Source organism: Cnephaeus nilssonii (genome assembly GCF_951640355.1).
Source record: "Cnephaeus nilssonii genome assembly, chromosome: X".
Classification (NCBI taxonomy): domain Eukaryota; kingdom Metazoa; phylum Chordata; class Mammalia; order Chiroptera; family Vespertilionidae; genus Cnephaeus; species Cnephaeus nilssonii.
The window spans coordinates 47,843,090-47,860,606 of NC_137071.1; the positions used below are offsets into that span (position 1 = coordinate 47,843,090).

The 17,517-nt window shown below is 42.0% G+C and overlaps 1 protein-coding gene across 1 annotated transcript; it reads left to right on the forward strand.

Moving 5' to 3' along the window:
* Nucleotides 1–878: 878 nt before the first annotated feature.
* On the forward strand, nucleotides 879–6,369 carry AWAT1 (acyl-CoA wax alcohol acyltransferase 1; the record flags this gene model as incomplete). Its single annotated transcript, XM_079765797.1, has 7 exons — nucleotides 879–954; nucleotides 1,866–1,973; nucleotides 2,235–2,305; nucleotides 3,163–3,367; nucleotides 4,086–4,257; nucleotides 5,798–5,997; nucleotides 6,215–6,369. 7 exons carry the CDS (start codon nucleotides 879–881, stop codon nucleotides 6,367–6,369), a joined length of 987 nt encoding a protein of 328 aa, XP_079621923.1.
* Nucleotides 6,370–17,517: the final 11,148 nt, after the last annotated feature.

Genomic DNA, 17,517 nt, shown 5'->3' on the forward strand with positions numbered 1-17,517 from the left:
CATCCCCTGAGGGGTCCCAGATTGGAGAGGGTGCAGGCTGGGCTGAAGGACCCCCCCCCCCTTTGCACAAATTTCGTGCACCAGGCCTCTAGTAAAAATGTATTTGAATATGGACTGGCTATTAGATGTTATTACAGAATTAGTAAATTTGTTAAGGCTGATAGTGGCATTGTTATTATGGAAGAAAAATCCATATTTTTGTTGATGAATAGTGAAGTATTTAGGAATGAAATGACATGCCTTAGAATTTCTTAAAAACACTCCAAGAAAAAAAGAAAGTGAGGAGATAAATGAAACAAGTATGGCAAAATATTAAGAGTATGAAGATGAACACAAAGATGAAAATTTGTTGCTTTCTCTAGTTTTGTGTGTGTTTGGAAATTTTTATAATAGAAAGTTAAAAGAGGGAACAGCCCCAAAACAGGCTGCCTCAGGTCAACAGTCAGTTACAACTGACTAATCCCAGGTGCTCCCCACCCCCACAAACCTCCAGAGCTCCCCTCCCACCCGCCATCTTCCTGAGGTCACAAACCCTGTACTCTCGAAGTGGCCTGTGAGAGGTGTTTTTCTTCTCTGGATTTCTGGGTCAGTAGGACTAGATTGCAGTCCTCACCTTTCTCCATCCTGATTTCCCAATAATTGCAGAAGGAAGAGCCAAAGGGCAAATGTGCAGAGGCCAGGGCTCAGATCGGATAGGGCAATCCTTAGTACTCCAGAGCCTGCCCCTGAAGCGGGTGGTAGGTGTGGGACAGCACAAGAAGGGAAGACAGCAGGTAAAAAGCCTCATAGTCACTACTGAGTGAGCTTCCAGAGGCTGGTGGCACCTTTGTTTGGAACACTGTTTTGGGATCTTCACTTCTGTCAGGCTCCTGGGCATCATGCCTTGTTTTAAGCAGCCTAAACATTTCCAGAGTCTCATACTTCTGCATTGGCCCTTGAGCTACCTTGCCTTATGTGAGTACTAATCTAAGAATGCATGGCAAGAAGCCAGAGTCAGGGGCCAGGGATAGATCTGGGGTGATTTTTAAGTTCATAAAAAGTTTCATCTTTGGCCTTTCATCATCTCAGATGGTACTGCAGAGTAAAGGCAAGGAGTCTGGAGTTTCATGAGTGCCCTGGAGAAGGAAAAGATAGAAGCCCAGGGGCTGTAAAGACAGGCAGGGGGGTAGAACAAGGATCATGATGGATATGAGTAGCTCTAGCTCCTTTCAGCCACTTCCTAACCCTTGCTATCTGGAGAAGGGAAAGGAGGTCCAGGGAAGAGGCATGATAAGTTCATGATCATTAGGAAGAATGGGGAGTGGGAGAGAGGAAGCATTAGCATTACAGACTTAGAGAAGTATATAGCCTGTGTTTGAACGAATATGGGGGGGGGGGGGAGAGAGATAGAGAATAAAGATAATGGAAGTAATGGTGAAGGGCGAGAGGACAAGAATGGTGGATGGGATACAGATGTTGTTTGGGTGGGGTGTGGGGAGATATGAACAGTATATGGGCAAGGGAGGGTGGGCTAGTGGTTTAACAGGGTTCAGGGATAATGGGTAGGAAGGGAGACAAGAGAAGCAAGATGGTGGGCAAATGGGAGCCGGGTAAAAGCTGGTGGCAGGCAGGAAGCAGGAATAGTGGGATGGTGGATCGGCAGGAAGGCAGGTAGACTGCGGTGACAGGTAAGCAGAGAAATAGGGCTGATGTGTGCTAGATGATAGAGGAAATATTCGAAGGACAAGTAGACATGGATAGTGGATGGGAATGAGCTGAATTGTGCAGAAGGCCAGGACCAGAGGCTTGTGTAGTTTCTTAATGGGGCTGAATGTGGTCAAGTTCTGCTGGCAGCACAAATTTGGTCTTACTTGCTCTCTTATCAGTTTGGATCGTGCAGCCATTGTTCATTTACCTGTTGTTTACATCCTTGTGGCCGCTACCAGCCCTTTACTTTGCCTGGCTTTTCCTGGACTGGAAGACCCCAGAACAAGGTAAGACTCATGGGCCTAGAAAGAACAGGACCTAAGAATGTTCCATCTTAACCTGTAACTAGGGAGTCCCATGCACCATACCACAGGCCTTTCATCACAGTTCTCAGAGCTACAGGAACTGGGCCAGCCAGGACCCTCCTGGGGTCTCTTTCTTTTCCAGCTCTCTAGCAAAGCCACGGTCCCTTTATGCTGCTAGGAAAGCCCTGGGAACGGTTGGATTGACATACACAGACACTATCCCCACTGATATTTCTGTCTCAGGTGGCAGGCGATCCGCCTGGGTAAGGAACTGGTATGTCTGGACCCAGATCAGGGACTATTTCCCCATCACGGTAAGTGTCTCTTCCTTAGCACCCTTCACAGTTACCCAAATACTAGGCATTTATGTCAAATGACTATGGTTGTCCATAGGGGGAATGAGCATCCCACACAAATCTCAGTGCAGGCTAGACATACTTTATGATCCAACATTGCTGCCAAGTGCTCATTACTCTGCTAGGACACTTTGGATGCCCTTGGCATGGCCTACTAGATGACATAGGCAGAAATGGAAATGAAGTTCAGTTCAGTTTAACAAACATTGATTGAAAGCCTACTTTGTGCTACATGTTTGGGGTACAGAGAAGTGAGTAGCATACCATCCTCTGCCATCAAAGTGCTCACATCTAATGAGGAGGACAGATTGTATATTTATGGTTTAGTACAAGGTATGCAAGTAGTTCAAGTGATGGATAAGGAAAGGCACTCAATGAAAGTTACTTAGGTGGGCACTGAAATGGGGTTGGGGAGAAAATACCAGGAAGAGGTTCTATAAATATACTGCTACACTGATCCTCTGAGCACACTTTGGAACAGACAACAAACACTTCCCTGATTTTTAGAGCAGAGCTTGCTGATCTTTTCCATTTAAGAGCACTCAGAAAATGATACCATTCACGAAGTGCACTGACATAAATGGTTGAGACTCCTTGCAGCCATAGGCAAGAGACCCAGCAGTTCAGCTGCCCCAGATTCTACATGGTTTCTCAGGGATTGAGGAGGCCAGTACCTCAGCCCCTGAAACCCACTCATGGCCTATGTGTTCGAAAGCTCTGGTTTAGAGAGTGCCCTTATCCCTGAAGTGTCTCCACCTTTGCTTCCCCATGTGATCTCATTCCACCTTCTCTGTAATTTCTCTCCATGACTGCAGATCCTGAAGACTAAAGACCTTTCACCTGAACACAACTACCTCATGGGGGTTCATCCCCATGGCCTCTTGACCTTTGGCGCCTTCTGCAACTTCTGCACTGAGGCCACAGGCTTCTCGAAGATCTTCCCAGGCATTACTCCCCACTTGGCCACGCTGTCCTGGTTCTTCAAGATCCCCTTGATTAGGGACTACCTCATGGCAAAAGGTGCTTCTGACCATACTAGATCTTCTCACCCATTTCTCTGCTTGGAGATGAACCTTTTTAAGCCTCTCATACCCTGCCTCTCAACCCCCTCTCATCCTCTCCCCTGTCATTATAGCATAGTACTTAAAAGCATATGTTCTGGAGCTTAACTGCGGTCTCACAAGCATGTCAAACTCGTGGCCAGCAGGCCACATGCCTTGAGGCTGCAAGGTTGACATGCTTGGAGGGCAATCTACCAAATCTCTAATGGTCTCAGTTTCCTCATATGTAAAGTGGTGCTGCTGCTGATTATCTGACCTCAGATGTGGTGTGATGACTAAATGAGACAATACAAGTCAAGTGTGCAATATAGTGTCTGCCAAAGAATATGTGCTCAATAAATAATCGCTGTTGAAATTAATGGTGATAAAGGAAAAGAGTAGAATTTTAATGGAATTCAGAAAGTCCTGGTTGTCCCACTGAAAACCTTCCTGTTACAGTTTTGACCCAGTGCCTCCTACAAAAGTGGAGATATTGCCTCAAAGTGAAATGTGTTGTTTGCCCACAGCCTTCTCTTCTCCACACCCTTTGTCCCATCTCATTACCTCTCCTCCTGGGACACACGGGAACAAAGGGCACACAAACAAGCCAGTAAGGAGTAGAGCAGAGGGTGTTCCCTCTCAGCCTTTTCTTCTCTCCTGATCATTTTGCTCTTGTCTGTGCTCCTTGATTCTTTCAGGTGTGTGCTCCGTGAGTCAGCCAGCCATCGACTACCTGCTGAGCCACGGCACTGGCAACCTTGTGGGCATTGTAGTGGGAGGGGTGGGTGAGGCCTTGCAAAGTGTGCCCAACACCACCACCCTCATCCTCCAGAAGCGCAAAGGGTTTGTGCGCACTGCCCTCCAGCATGGGTAGGTGTTCCTCCCAGGGCAAGGGTGGGTGGCCTTCTCTGAGCAGCATGCCCTGATAAGCAATGCCAAGATAAATGAGACATGACTCTTGCTCTCGTTGAACTTACTAGTGAGTAGGGGAGATGGTTATAGAATTTCAAAAAGATTCAGGTCAGATACTCTTTCTGAGCTAACTGGACGTTGTCCCAGCAAGCCAAAGCACAAATCCAGATTCATTATGAGGGGAATTGGCTAGAGCTGCCCTGGTATATAAAGGACTCCTACATTATCTCTATCAACATCAATATCTACATTTTCCCTTAATGTTAAGTGCAAGAGGTAGTACAGTATGGTCAGTATGCACCAGGATCTGGAGTCAGGGGCCTGATTTAAAATCCTGGCTCCATGACTTACCCTCCACTCTGGAACAGCTTACTTAACTATTCTGAGCCTTCATGTTTTCATGTTTATAACGTGGCTACTAATAATTGTATCTACTTCATTGGATTATTGTGGGGTTTGAATGAATTCATGTTCATAAAACACTGACCATGTGCCTGGCACACAGTAAGCGATAGATACACATTAGTCACACTGACATAGGAGAAAAGAGAGGAGATAAGGAGCTGGAGCTGTGGGGTGTCCCACCAGATCAGCAGGCAGACACACTGAACACAGGAACAATTGTCCTACTACAGACTCAGAAAAGAGGGAAGCATTTCTTCTAATGACCTGGCCTGAGTGGTCTGTTGATTAGTTTGGAGCAAATGTAGGGGGATAGTGTTCTGAGCTCAGAGGAAGGAGTCCTGGGGTCCTAGTCCAGGTCCTGCCACTCACTGAGTGACCTTCCCACTCCTGAACCTGGGCTTCTGGATCTGGAAGGTAACGAAAATAACCCCCCACTGTGTCCTTCACTATCTCTGCTATGAAGAGCCAGTAAGGTAACATAGGTCAGAGTGCTGAGAGATTACTATTAGTAACTCACAAAGATTTGTATAAGAGAGATTGTGTTCTCTTTACGCTTCTCTCACAGGAAGACTTAAGGAGCCTGATTCCCTACCTGGGGCACTGTCAGGGTGGATTCCCATGGCCTATGAGAAGGGAACAACTTTTCTCTGCACTAATCCAAAGACCCAAGGACAGAATATGTTATGCATAGTCTCTGTGGGTGAGAGGCATATTGTATAGACACATCTGTGCAAAATTATTGTCATCTCTGTGCATCCTACTAGTAGAAACAGTGTCAGCTATTCCCCTCCCTGACTCCTCCTGGAAGCTTTTATTTGCACTATGTGGGTCTCTGGGGATCTCTGCCCAAACTATTCACTCTTCCCTGCACCCCCATATTTTTCCCTTGTAATCCTGGCCCAGATATAGCACTTTCACTGGCCTTGAAAATTCCAGGACAAGAGACACTAAGGAGCCCTGTTTAGTGCAAGAAGAGATACTTTATGCCACAGGGATTTCATAATGGAGGGGGGCCTAGCCATGAACAAGTGTTTTTCCTGGGTGGTTTCCACTCTAGACTGTATCTGAGAAATAAATTGGGGTTTTCCTACAGGGCTCATCTGGTCCCTACCTTTACTTTTGGAGAAACGGAGGTGTATGAGCAGGTGTTGTACCAGAAGGACAGCTGGATGTATAAGTTTCAGAGCTGTTTCCGCCGTCTCTTTGGTTTCTATTTTTGTGTCTTCTACGGACGAGGCTTCAGCAGAGGCTCTGCTGGGCTCCTGCCATACCCGCTGCCTATCACCACTGTGGGTGAGTGCTGGTCTCAGCCCAAGGGCACCTCAGCTCTTTCTCAACTTCCACCTGAACCCTGACTGCCCTGCCCCCACCAAAGAAGAGGGCAGTAGAGGGGGAGAAGCTGGGAGTTAATTTGAAATGTGAGAGGATCGGGCCCAGGTAGAAAGAAGGAGGTTTACGGAACCCAATATTCTAACACTTGTCCTTTCTCCTTTCTGATGTCTCTTGGCAGTCGGGGAGCCTCTGCCAGTGCCCAAGATTGAGAAGCCGAGCCAGGAGGTAGTGGACAAATACCACACACTCTATATGGAAGCCCTGCACAAACTGTTTGACCAGCACAAGACCCTGTTGGGCTGCTCAAAGACTCAAAAGCTGCTTTTCTTGTGACTGAAGAGACTGTGCCTTGAAGAGGAGACTCATTTGCTACTACCCAAAAGTGGGAAAAGGAAGATGAAGAAGGGCTATGTGTGGTCAGGGAGGGCATCCGGAATTCCTTTCTTGGCACAGAGTCCTTGTAATTGCTGTCCCTGAGTTGCTTCACTCAGTCATTACTCAGATGGAGCCATCCTGAGGCCCCTCAGGCCCAGACACGCATGCTCCCTGCTGGGCTCCCTACTGGCTTTCCTCTCTGAGGCCAACCTCTCAGGGCCTGGAGGGCTCAAGTGACTGCCAAGCAGCCTGAGTAGCCACCACTCTAGTTGCTATTGTTGTTGTCTTCGTGCATTTTTAAAATTGACATATATTTTGCATCCCATAAATTTAATCTAGTTTAAGTATGAAATTCAGTATTTAGTATATTCACAGAGTTCTGCAACCACTACCACTATCTGATTTTAGAGCATTTTTCAGGACCCCCCTAAAAAATAAATCCAGTTCACATTACCCATCACTCCTCATTCCCGCATCTCACCCATACCCTGGCAACCACTAATCCACTTTCTGTCTCTGGATTTGTCAATTTTGGACATGTCATATAATGGAATCATAGAATATGTGGTCTTTTATGTCTGGCTTCTTTCATTTATCATAATGTTTTCCAGGTTCACCATTGTTGTAGCATGTATCAGTACTTCATTTCTTTTTGTGGCTGAATAATAATATTTCATTGTACATATACACCACTTTTTTTATCCATTCATTGGCTGATGGACTTTTTGGGTTGTTTCCAGTTTTTGGCTATTATGAATAATGTTGCTATAAACATTCATGTACATTTGTGAGTTAAACTGCTGTCTCCAAATATCAAGGCTTACCTTATGTCCACACCACTGAGCTAACAAGCACACCTTTAGATAGATCAAAGGCATCTTATTTAGGGTTTGTTTTTTTCAGTCATCAGAGGTATTTCACATAGGTCATTTTGTCTTCATTTTGTTCTAACACCATAATCCCAAGGTATTTGCTACCTTCCTAGGAGTCTATTACAGGGGATCCACTTTATATCTTTATTTTAAATCCTTAAGTTTTTCTTAAAGCTGTATTCTGAGAATTTTAAAAGAGTAAATAAAAACACAGATATCTCTTCTATTTTTATTTTTATTGAATTTATTGGGATGACATTGGTTAATAAAATTATATAGGTTTCAGATGTACAATTCTATAATTCATCATCTGTATAGTATGGGTGCTCACCACCCCAAGTCAAGTTTCCTTCCATCACCATTTATCACCCTTATAGCTTTTTCTATCTCCTCCCACTCCCACGATGTCTCTTCTTTCACAAGGCAATCCTCAAATGACCCATTTACTAGTAAAAACAGAAAAGAAAATTTAACAAAAGTTAAAAGACCATTTAGAAATTCATACAACTCAATAGCAAAGACAAAAACAAAACACAACAACACAAAAAACAAATGATTCAATTTAAAAATGGGGTAGAGGACCTGAATAAACATTTTTCCAAAGAAGACATACAAATGGCCAACAGGTACATTAAAAAATGCTCAACTTCACTAATAATTAGGAAAATGAAAATTAAAATCACAATGATATATCACCTCACACTTGTTAGAATGGCTATTATCAAAACAACAAAAGATAAGTGTTGGCGATGATGTGGAGAAAAGGAAAGCCTTGTGAACGGTTGGTGGAATTATAAATCGGTATAGCCACTAGGGGAAGCAGTATGAAAATTCCTTAAAATTAAATATGGAACTGCCATTTGACCCAGTGACCCCACTTCTAGAAATATATCCTAAGAAACCCGAAACACCAATCAAAAAGAATGTATGCACCTCTGTATTCATAGCAGCACAATTTACAATAGCTAAGATCTGGAAACAACCCAAGTGCTCCTCAGTAGATAAGTGGATTAAAAAGCTGGGGTACATGGAAAACTATGCAGCTGTGTAAAAGAAGGATCTCTTGCAAGGGTCAGTGGTTGAGTGTCAACCTATGAACCAGGAGGTCACGGTTCAATTCCCGGTCAGGGCACATGTCTGGGTTGCAGGTTTGATCCCCAGTGTGGGGCATGCAGGAGGAAGCCAATCAATGATTCTCTCTCATCATTGATGTCTCTATCTCTCTCTCTCCCTCGCCTTTCCTCTCTGAAATATATATCTTACCCTTTGACACAGCATGGAGCAACCTGAAGAATATTATGCTAAGCGAAATAAGCCAGTCAGAGAAAGACAAGTATCACATGATCTCACTCATATGTGGAATCTAATCAACAAAATAAACTGACGAACAAAATGGAACCAGAGACATAGAAGCATGGAACAGACTGTTGAATCTCAGTGGGGTGGTTGCATGGGTGGGAAGATATCTACCAAAGAACTTGTATGCATATATGCATATCGCATGGACATAGAATATAGTGTGGGGAATGCCAGGGCAGTTGGGTGTGTGCAAGAAGGGGCCAATGGGGCAAAGGGGGCATATGTAATACTTTCAACAATAAAATAAATAAAATTTAAAATAAATAATATTTAAGAGAAAAAATATAACTACCATATGATCCAGAAATCCCACATCTGGGTGTATATATGAAGGAAATGAAGTTACTACCTTAAAGAAATTTCTGCACCTGTATGTTCATTGTAACACTATTCACAATAGCCAATACACGGAAACAACCTAAGTGTCCTTTGAAAGATGAATGGTTAAAGAAGATGTGAAATAAGACAAAGAAAGACAAAAGCTGTATGATCTCACTTATATGTAGAATCTAAAAATAAAAAGCCAAACTCATAAAAACAGAGTATAAAGTGACAGTTGCCAGGGGCTGAAGAATGAGGGAAATGGGAGATGGTGGTCAAAGAGTACAAACTTCCAGTCATAAGATTAACAATTTCTGGGTATCTAATGTACAGCATGGTGATTATAATAAACTACAATGTACTATATACTTTCAAATTACTAAGAGAATATATCTTAAATGGTCTCACCACAAAAAAAATTGTAATTATGTGAGGTGATGGTTGTGTTAACTAACCTTACTGGGGTAAACATTTTGCAATATATCTATATACCAAATCATCATGTTGTACACCTTAAACTTACACAATGTTATATGTCAATTATATCTCAATAAAGCTGGATAATTTAGATTAGCATTTTTTCCTTTCCTTAAGCCTTAAATATTAGGTTTTGGTGGGATCCCACCCTCTTCTCTAAGTTTTACACTGTTTCAGGTCTGAAATATCTACTTCTAACCCAGATTTCCCTTATACATAATTTCCCTCAAAACCACTATATCCAACTTACCAATCTCCAGTAAGCACTTTAACTTCAACATACCTAATATCTGGTGAACAATCACCCCCTTTCTAACCTCACATTTTGACACCAAGTTCTATCAATTTTACCACTTTAATATTAATACAACCTCTTTTTTTTCTCCACTGTCACACCTATTGAAAGACTTACCCAGAATTTCCAAAACTACAACTAAAAGACAGAATGTCTATCACCCAGAACCACGGGAAAGCTGGCTGAGCGGAACCTCTACAACTAGACCGAAAGAGACGGGAGCAATCAGGGCACAAACGCTGAAAAACTGAGGTACAGGGGAGTGCGCGCGGGATACGAACTGGCGGCGGAGCCCAGCTGGAGGCAGGTGTTGCTTTTCTCAATCTGAATAGAGACAAGCCCCCAATCTCTCTGAAATCCAGTTTCTGGCAAGAGACTGGGCTGTCTGCCAGTGGGTCGGAGAGTGAGGGTGGCTTACTAGCAGAGCTGCGTGGAGGTAGAATTGTTGGCTGCACTGGGGCGCGAGACTGCAGGGACACGGTTGCGGGGACGCGGTTGGAGGCGGCTGCCAGCCATTGCTGTTGGCCACGCCCTAGCCTAATGATGCCCTGAGACTCCGGCCTGCACAATTTACAAACACACCCAAGCTCCTAGCAGTGGATTTTGCATATGAATGGCCTTCTCTATTGCAATTTAAACTAGTAAACTTGCAACCAGTACAGACAGCTCCAAGGCCTCCAAACTCCAAGCAGGGAGGAGAAGATGCCAGTTCTCGCTGTAGCTCCTGCAGGGTAGCCTCAGACAGCAGCTGAACTAGCCAATGCACCTAGTGGTCAGCGTCAGACACCAGATTTCAACTCCTCACATCCATAAGTGACACATTCGGGAGGCGGACTCAGTGAGCACCAAAGCCCCACTCAAACAAGCCCTGTACCACAAGCGTGTCTCCAGCGCAGCAGCGCTTCCATTATAGACACAGCAGGTCCTCACAGCCAATTGGCCTGGAGATCAATTCCTCCCAGTGTACCAACAGCAATCAAGGCTTTTAACTACACCAAGACTTTCCACTCAGCCCACAAAGGGGTGTACCAAGAGCGACCACCTAGGGTGATTGGAGAAGCTGAGCTACCGGCCCCTATAGGTCACTGACCACACAAAGCCACTCCATCAACACAGGGAGGCAGCCAAAATCCAGAGACACCAAAGTATGTCACGAATAGAAGAAATGGAGGAAAGTAAACTAATGGACGACACAGTGTTCAGAACCACATTTATAAGGTTACTCAAGAATCTTCTAAAAACCGCTGAGAAACTTGAAGAGACCTTCAAGGACCTTAATGAGAATACCAAAAAAAATGGAAAAGGACCAGTCAGAAATTATGCATACATTGTCTGAAATAAAGAATATACACAAACTCAACTGTAGACCACCGTACCCCAAGAGTCAAACCAAAGATCTGGAATATGAGGAAGCAAAAAACACCCAACCAGAGAGGCGGAAAGAAAGAAGAATCCAAAAGTGTGAGGATAGCCTAAGGAGCCTCTGGGATGGCTTTAAGCATACCAACATCAGAATTTTGGGGGTGCCAGAAGAAGAGAGAGAGTAAGATACTGAAAACCTATTTGAAGAAATAATGTCAGAAAACTTCCCCCACCTGGTGAAAGAAATAGACTTATAAGTTCAGGAAGTGCACAGAACCCCAAACAAGAGGAATCCAAAGAGGACCACACCAAGACACATCATAATTAAAATGCCAAGGGCAAAAGACAAAGAGAGAATCTTGAAAGCAGCAAGAGAAAAACAGTTAGTTACCTACAAGGGAGTACCCATACGACTGTCAGCTGATTTCTCAACAGAAACTATGCAGGCCAGACGGGAGTGGCAAGAAATATTCAAAGTGATGAATAGCAAGAACCTACAACCAAGATTACTCTACCCAGCAAAGCTATCATTCAGAATTAAAGGTCAGACGAAGAGCTTCACAGACAAGAAAAAGCTAAAGGAGTTCATCACCACCAAACCAGGATTACATGAAATGCTGAAGGGTATTCTTTAAGAAGAGGAAGAAGAAAAAAAAGGTAAAGGTAAAAATTATTAACAACAAAAAGACATCAAATACATACCTACCAACAAATGAATCTAAAAATCAAGTGAATAAAAAATCTGAAGAACAGAATGGACTGGTGAATACAATAGAATCAGGGACATAGAAAGGGAAGGGATGGACAATTATCAGGGGGAAGGGGGTCTGAGGGGTGCCGGAAGAGATTAGACAAAAATCTTACACCTATGGATGAAAACAGTGGCGGGGGTAAGGGCATGGGGTAGGGTGGGGAATCAGATGGAGGGGAGCTATGGGGGGGGGGGGGAAAGAGGAACACCTGTAATAATCTGAACAATAAAGATTTATTTTTTTAAAAAAAGAAAGAAAGACTTCGCCAATTTCCTAGACTACTGCCACTCCCTCTAGTAAAGTCCTCTGTAATCAATCCATTCATCATACTGCCAACAGGATGCTATTTCTAAATCTTAAGTCTGACTTGTTAGTCCTCTGCTTAAAATCCTTTATTGATCCTACAATGCTTCTACCACCATATCCTAAATTATGTTCTGGATACTACTTATATTCCAAAGATGTTAATGAACATTGCACAGAAAAATGGCTCTGTGGTTAAAAACTATAGGGATATGCTGGATTAAACCAAGTTATATAGATGTATTTACTGAAATATTTTGAGAGTCTTTACTACACTAATGGGCACTGTGACTATATAAGAGGGAGTATTTAGCATTTCCCAAACTTATCTGACAATGTAACACTTGCTTTAAATAATGCATATTACCATCTCATGTAACATTTAGGGTTCCTCTAAATATAGTCTTAGAAATGCTGGTCTTGGAAATATAGGATAAAGTTCAAACTCCTTACCATGGCAGAGAAGGCTGCTGGTAATACAGGGAAAGTGGCTGATTTAACTTTGGTACCCATCAGTGTTATCAGTGGAAGTGGGATATTCTTTCCCCCACTAAGTTCTGGGGGTGGAGTCCTTACGATATTTGAGAAAAAAAATTTTGGAGACTCACATGGGAAGATGAGTGATTTTTATTTGCATGGAATTACATTTCTGTGTTTTTAAAGTCCCATTTCTCTGAATCCAGTCCTGGAAGAAGTGCAGCTGGGGATCCAGTAGAACTAAAATCAGAGGCAGTGTCTAGAATTTCCATTCCATGTTGTAGCCAGGTCCAGTTCAGCATCAAACCATTGTGTATGGGAAGCTAAGAGGGTGTGCCCCCTGCAACAAAAGTCCCAAGAAAACCAAGAGCACAAGAGAGAGAACTCCTTTGTTTAGGGGATTAAATATCTCAAATTTTCCTGTGTTTGCAGTGGCCATCCCTACTCTAGCCAATGACCTGTTCCCAGATATGACTGGGAGCAAGCATCTTCGCTAGTCTCCCCAACTTTACTAGAAATGCATTTATTCTCCCCTGTCCAGTCCCTTCCACCAGGGATCTTCAGAGAATGGATTGGTAGCTCCATGGGGAGCTGTAGTTTCCTGGCAAAGCTGCCCAAATGACATGCCTATAATATTTGGCTTTTCCTTTGCTCCTTTCCTATTATTAATAACTAGGTTAATTACAATGGTCCTACCTTGGTAGGAGTCATTGGGGCTGGGTTGAGGCCTCATAAGGGGTGACCAGAAAATAACTGAATAAAAGGGGAATTGCAATGAATTGTTCTGACATGTTTAACTTGCTCAGGAAGGGGAAATGAAAGCAAAATTTTTTCCAGAAAAGAGTCTGAAGGGAACACATGGGAACAAAGCTATAACTGAGAGAGTAAAAGAACAGATGGATTTCTATTTAAGCCACTGCTTTTCTTTTTTTAAATCGTTTTTGTTTTTCAATTATAGTTGGCATACAATATCACATTAGTGTCAGGCGTACACCCCAGTGATTAAAAGAAGCTGAGGACCAAATCAGCAAATTAGAAGACAAGGTAGAAAAAAAACACAATCAGAGCAACATTAGAAAAAAAATTTTTAAGCAGGAGGATAGTTTAAGGGAGCTTTGGGACAACATGAACAGAAAAATATTTGCATCATAGGGTTACCAGAAGGAGAAGAATGCGAGCAAGGAATAGAGAACCTATTTGAGGAAATAATGACAGAAAACTTCCCTAAACTGGTGAAGGAAAAGTCACTCAAGTTCAGGAAATCCAGGGAGTCCCAATCAAGATGAACCTAAAACGTCCCATATCTAGACACATCATAATTAAAATGGCAAACATTAAAGACAAAGAAAGAATCTTAAAGGCAGCAAGAGAGAGACAAAAACTTACCTACAAGGGAGCTCCCATTAGAATGTCAGCTGATTTCTCTATAAAAACACTTCAGGCCAGAAGGGAATGGCATGAAGTATACAAAGTGATAAAAAGCAAGTGACTGAATCCAAGACTACTCTATCTGGCAAGGCTATCATTCAAACTTGAAGGTTAAATAAAGAGCTTCCCAGATTTTTTTAAAAGGCTAAAGGACTTTATTACCACCAAACCAGCACTGCAAGAAATGCTAAAGGGACTGGTGTATGAAGAAGAAGAAGAAACAGAGAAAGAGAGGAACATAGGCATAAAGAATAAAAATGGCAATAAATACATAGCTATCAATAATAACCTTAAATGTAAGTGGCTTAAATGCTCCAATCAAAAGACATGGTATAGCTGAATGGATAAAAAAACATGACCCATATATATGCTGTCTACAAGAGACCCACCTCAGAACAAAAAACACACACATGATGAAAGTGAAGGGATGGGAAAAATTTTTCATGCAAATGGAAAATTAAAAAAAGCTGGGGTAGCAATACTCATATCTGACAAAACAGACTTCAAAATGAAAGCCATCACAAGAGATAATGAAGGCCACCTCGTAATACTAAAGGGATCGATACAACAAGAAGATACAACCCTGGTAACCATACATGCACCCAGCATAGGAGCACCTAAATATATAAAAAATACTTCAGGGAATGATCCACAACAATACAATCATAGTAGGGGACTTTAACACCCCACTGACATCCATGGATAGATCGTCTAGACAAAAAAAAAATCAACAAGGAATGTGGAATCTCAGAGGAAGGCTGGGGAGGGTGGGTGGGTGGGAGGTAATCAGCCCAAGACCTTGTATGCATATATACATAACCCATGGACACAGACAATAGGGTGCTGAAGGCCTGGGTGGGAGGGGAGGGTGAGGCAAGGGGGCTGGAGGGGGCCAATGGGGGAAAAGGGGAGACATATGTAATACTTTCAACAATAAATAATTATTTTTTTAAATCAACAAGGAAAGAGTGATCCTAACCTATACTAGTATACTAGATCAGATGGAATTAATTGACATTTACAGAACATTTCATCACAAAGCTGCAAAATATACATTCTTCTCAAGTACACGTGGGTCATTCTCATAGACCACATGTTAGGACACAAAGTCTCTATAAGATCAACAAGATTGAAATCATATCAAGCATCTTCTCAGATCACAATGGCATGAAACTAGAAATCAACTACAATAAAACACTCAAAAGCATTTAAACACATAGAGGCTAAATAGCATGTTATTAAGCAATGAATGGGTTGCCAATGAGATCAAGGAAAAAAATTAAAACCTTCCTGGAAACAAAGAAAATGAATACACAACAACCTCAAATCTATGGGACACAGTGAAAGCAGTCCTGAGAGGGAAGTTCATAGCACTACAGGCCTACCTCAAAAAACAAAAACAAACAAAAAAAGAACAACAAGAAAAATTTATAAGAAACTAACTAACCCAACAATTTAAAGAATTAGAAAGAGAATAACAAGAAAAGCCCAGAGTAAGTAGAAGGAAGGAAATAATAAAGAGTGGAAATAAATGCCATATAGACTAAAAATAACACAGTATAAAATATCAATGAAACCAAGAGCTGGTTCTTTGAAAAGATAAACAATATTGATGGCCTTAGCCGGTTTGTCTCAGTGGATAGAGCGTCGGCCAGCGAACTGAAAGGTCCCAGGTTCGATTCCGGTCAAGGGCACATGCCTAGGTTGTGGGCTCTATCCCCAGTGGGGGACTTGCAGGAGGCAGCCGATCTATGATTCTCTCCCATCATGGATGTTTCTATCTCTCTCTCCCTCTTCCTTCCTCTCGGAAATCAATAAAAATATATATATATTTAAAATATATATTGATGAAACTTTAGCCAGACTCATTAAGAAACAAAGAGAGAGGACCCAGCCTTAACCAGTTTGGCTCAGTTGATAGAGCGTCGACCTGCGGACTGAATGGTCCCAGGTTAGATTCCAGTCAAGGGCATGTACCTTGGTTGCGGGCACATCCCCAGTAGGGAGTGTGAAGGAGGCAGCTGATAGATGTTTCTCTCTCATCGATGTTTCTAATTCTCTATCCCTCTCCCTTCCTCTCTATAAAAAAAATCAATAAAATATTTTTTTTTAAAAGAGAGAGTACCCAAATAAATAAAACAAGAAACAAAAGAGGTGAAGTAACAACTGACACCACAGAAATACAAAGGATTTTAATAAAATACTATGAACAACTATATGCCAAAAAGCTGGAAATCCTGGATGAAATGGAAAAATTCCTAGAAAAAGTACAATCTTCCAAAATTGAATAAGGAAGAATCAGAAAACCTGAATAGGCCAGTAACAACTGATGAAATTGAAACAGTAATAATAATTTTAAAAAACTCCGTGGAAGGTAATCAACCAAAGACCTTGAATGCATATATGTGTCCTTGTATAACCCATGGACACAGAAAATAGGGTGCTGAAGGCCTGGGGCTGGAGGGAGTCAAGGGGAGGGGAAGAGGGACATATATAATGCTTTCAACAATAAAGAATTATTTAAAAAAAGAAAAACTCCCAGCAAATAAAAACTGTGGTCCAGATGGCTTCACAGGGAAGTTTTACTAAACATTCAAGGAAGAACTAGTACCTATCCTCCTAAAACTATTCCAAAAAATCCAAGAAGAAGGAACACTTCCAAGTTATTTTTACAAGACCAGCATTATCCTAATTCCAAAATCAGATAAAGACACTACAAAGAAGGAGAAGTACAGTATAGGCCAATAACCCTGATGAACATTGATGAAAAAATCCTCAACAAAATATCAGAAAATTGACCCAGCAATATATTAAAAAGATCGTACACCATAACCAAGTGGTATTTATTCCAGGAATGGAAGGCTGGTGCAATATTCACAAATCAATAAATGTGATACATCACATAAACAAACTGAAAGACAAATATCACATGATCATATCAATAGATACAGAAAAAGCATTTGACAGAATCCAACAACCATTTTTGATAAAAACTCTCAACAAAGTGGAAATAGAGGGAGTATATCTCAACATAATAAGGGCCATATATGACAAACTTACAGCGAACATCATACTCAATGGGCAAAAACTAAAACCATTTCCCTTAAGAACAAGAACAAATCAGGGATGTCCAATTTCACCACTCTTCTTTTTAAATTAGACTTCATTGTTGAGATTATTACAGATGTCCCTCTTTTACTCCCATAGCTCCCCTCCACCCAATTCCCACCCCACCCTAGGCCCTGGCATTTAAACACATAGAGGCTAATTATTGTCTGTGTCCATAGGTAATGTATACATGCATATAAGCTCTTTGTATAATCTCTTCCCACACACCCCCGCACCCCTTTCCCTCTGAGAATCGTCAATCTGTTCCATTTCCATGCCCCTAATTCTATTCCATTCACCAGTTTTTCAGTTCATCAGATTTTTTATTCATTTGATTTTTAGATTCACTTGT